Source organism: Penaeus monodon, chromosome 21 (genome assembly GCF_015228065.2).
Source record: "Penaeus monodon isolate SGIC_2016 chromosome 21, NSTDA_Pmon_1, whole genome shotgun sequence".
Lineage (NCBI taxonomy): Eukaryota > Metazoa > Arthropoda > Malacostraca > Decapoda > Penaeidae > Penaeus > Penaeus monodon.
In genome coordinates this window covers 17,222,408-17,223,015 of record NC_051406.1, presented here as the reverse complement: position 1 = coordinate 17,223,015, position 608 = coordinate 17,222,408, and the positions used below count along the sequence as shown (strand labels likewise).

General features: G+C 40.3%; 1 protein-coding gene across 1 annotated transcript in view; it reads left to right on the top strand.

The window, feature by feature from the left end:
* Positions 1 to 608, top strand: part of LOC119586280 (RNA pseudouridylate synthase domain-containing protein 2-like) — a gene marked incomplete at its 5' end in the record, with an annotated part of 99,349 nt that overhangs the window by 94,115 nt on the left and 4,626 nt on the right. The window contains 1 exon segment of the mRNA XM_037934984.1: positions 492 to 603. Coding sequence (XP_037790912.1) covers positions 492 to 603 — 112 coding nt within the window.

Genomic DNA, 608 nt, shown 5'->3' with positions numbered 1-608 from the left:
ACAATTATGATGCCCCAACATTCATAATAACTGTACTCGACTGATGATTGTAAAATAAGAAAAGATATGAAATGCTCTAGTGGCTTTCATACCCTTCAAATCTGAAAAGAACTACAAAAAAACACATTGTGATATTAGCAGTAAGAAAAGAAAAAGTTTACATGTAGTTGTCTGTGATAACCTTGAAATGATATCATGATACCACCATTTTATATAAGTGTGTCTTTAATGTAGCAACATGTTATATGTGTTTATGTGACCCACAGAATCTCCATCCCTAATATGTAGTCCCTAGTCAGCAGATAGACCCTCCTTAAATAATCATATGTATCCAAGATCCCACAAAGATGCTTGCTCGGGAGAAGGATGAAACGAGCCTCATGTTCCACACTGTTCCTCTCAAGGGTGCATCACTCACTGTACACCAGAGCAATGCACTGAGTTTTCTTCCCCTGTTTTTGGTACAAGTTAATTTGATGAGTGTCCCTCAGGCCTCTTGCTGTTTGGAAGGACCCCAAAGAAAGCCCGCGAAATGGAGCAACAGATCCGCACACGTCAGGTGACTAAGGAGTATGTGTGCCGAGTGGAAGGAGAATTTCCAAGGTGAG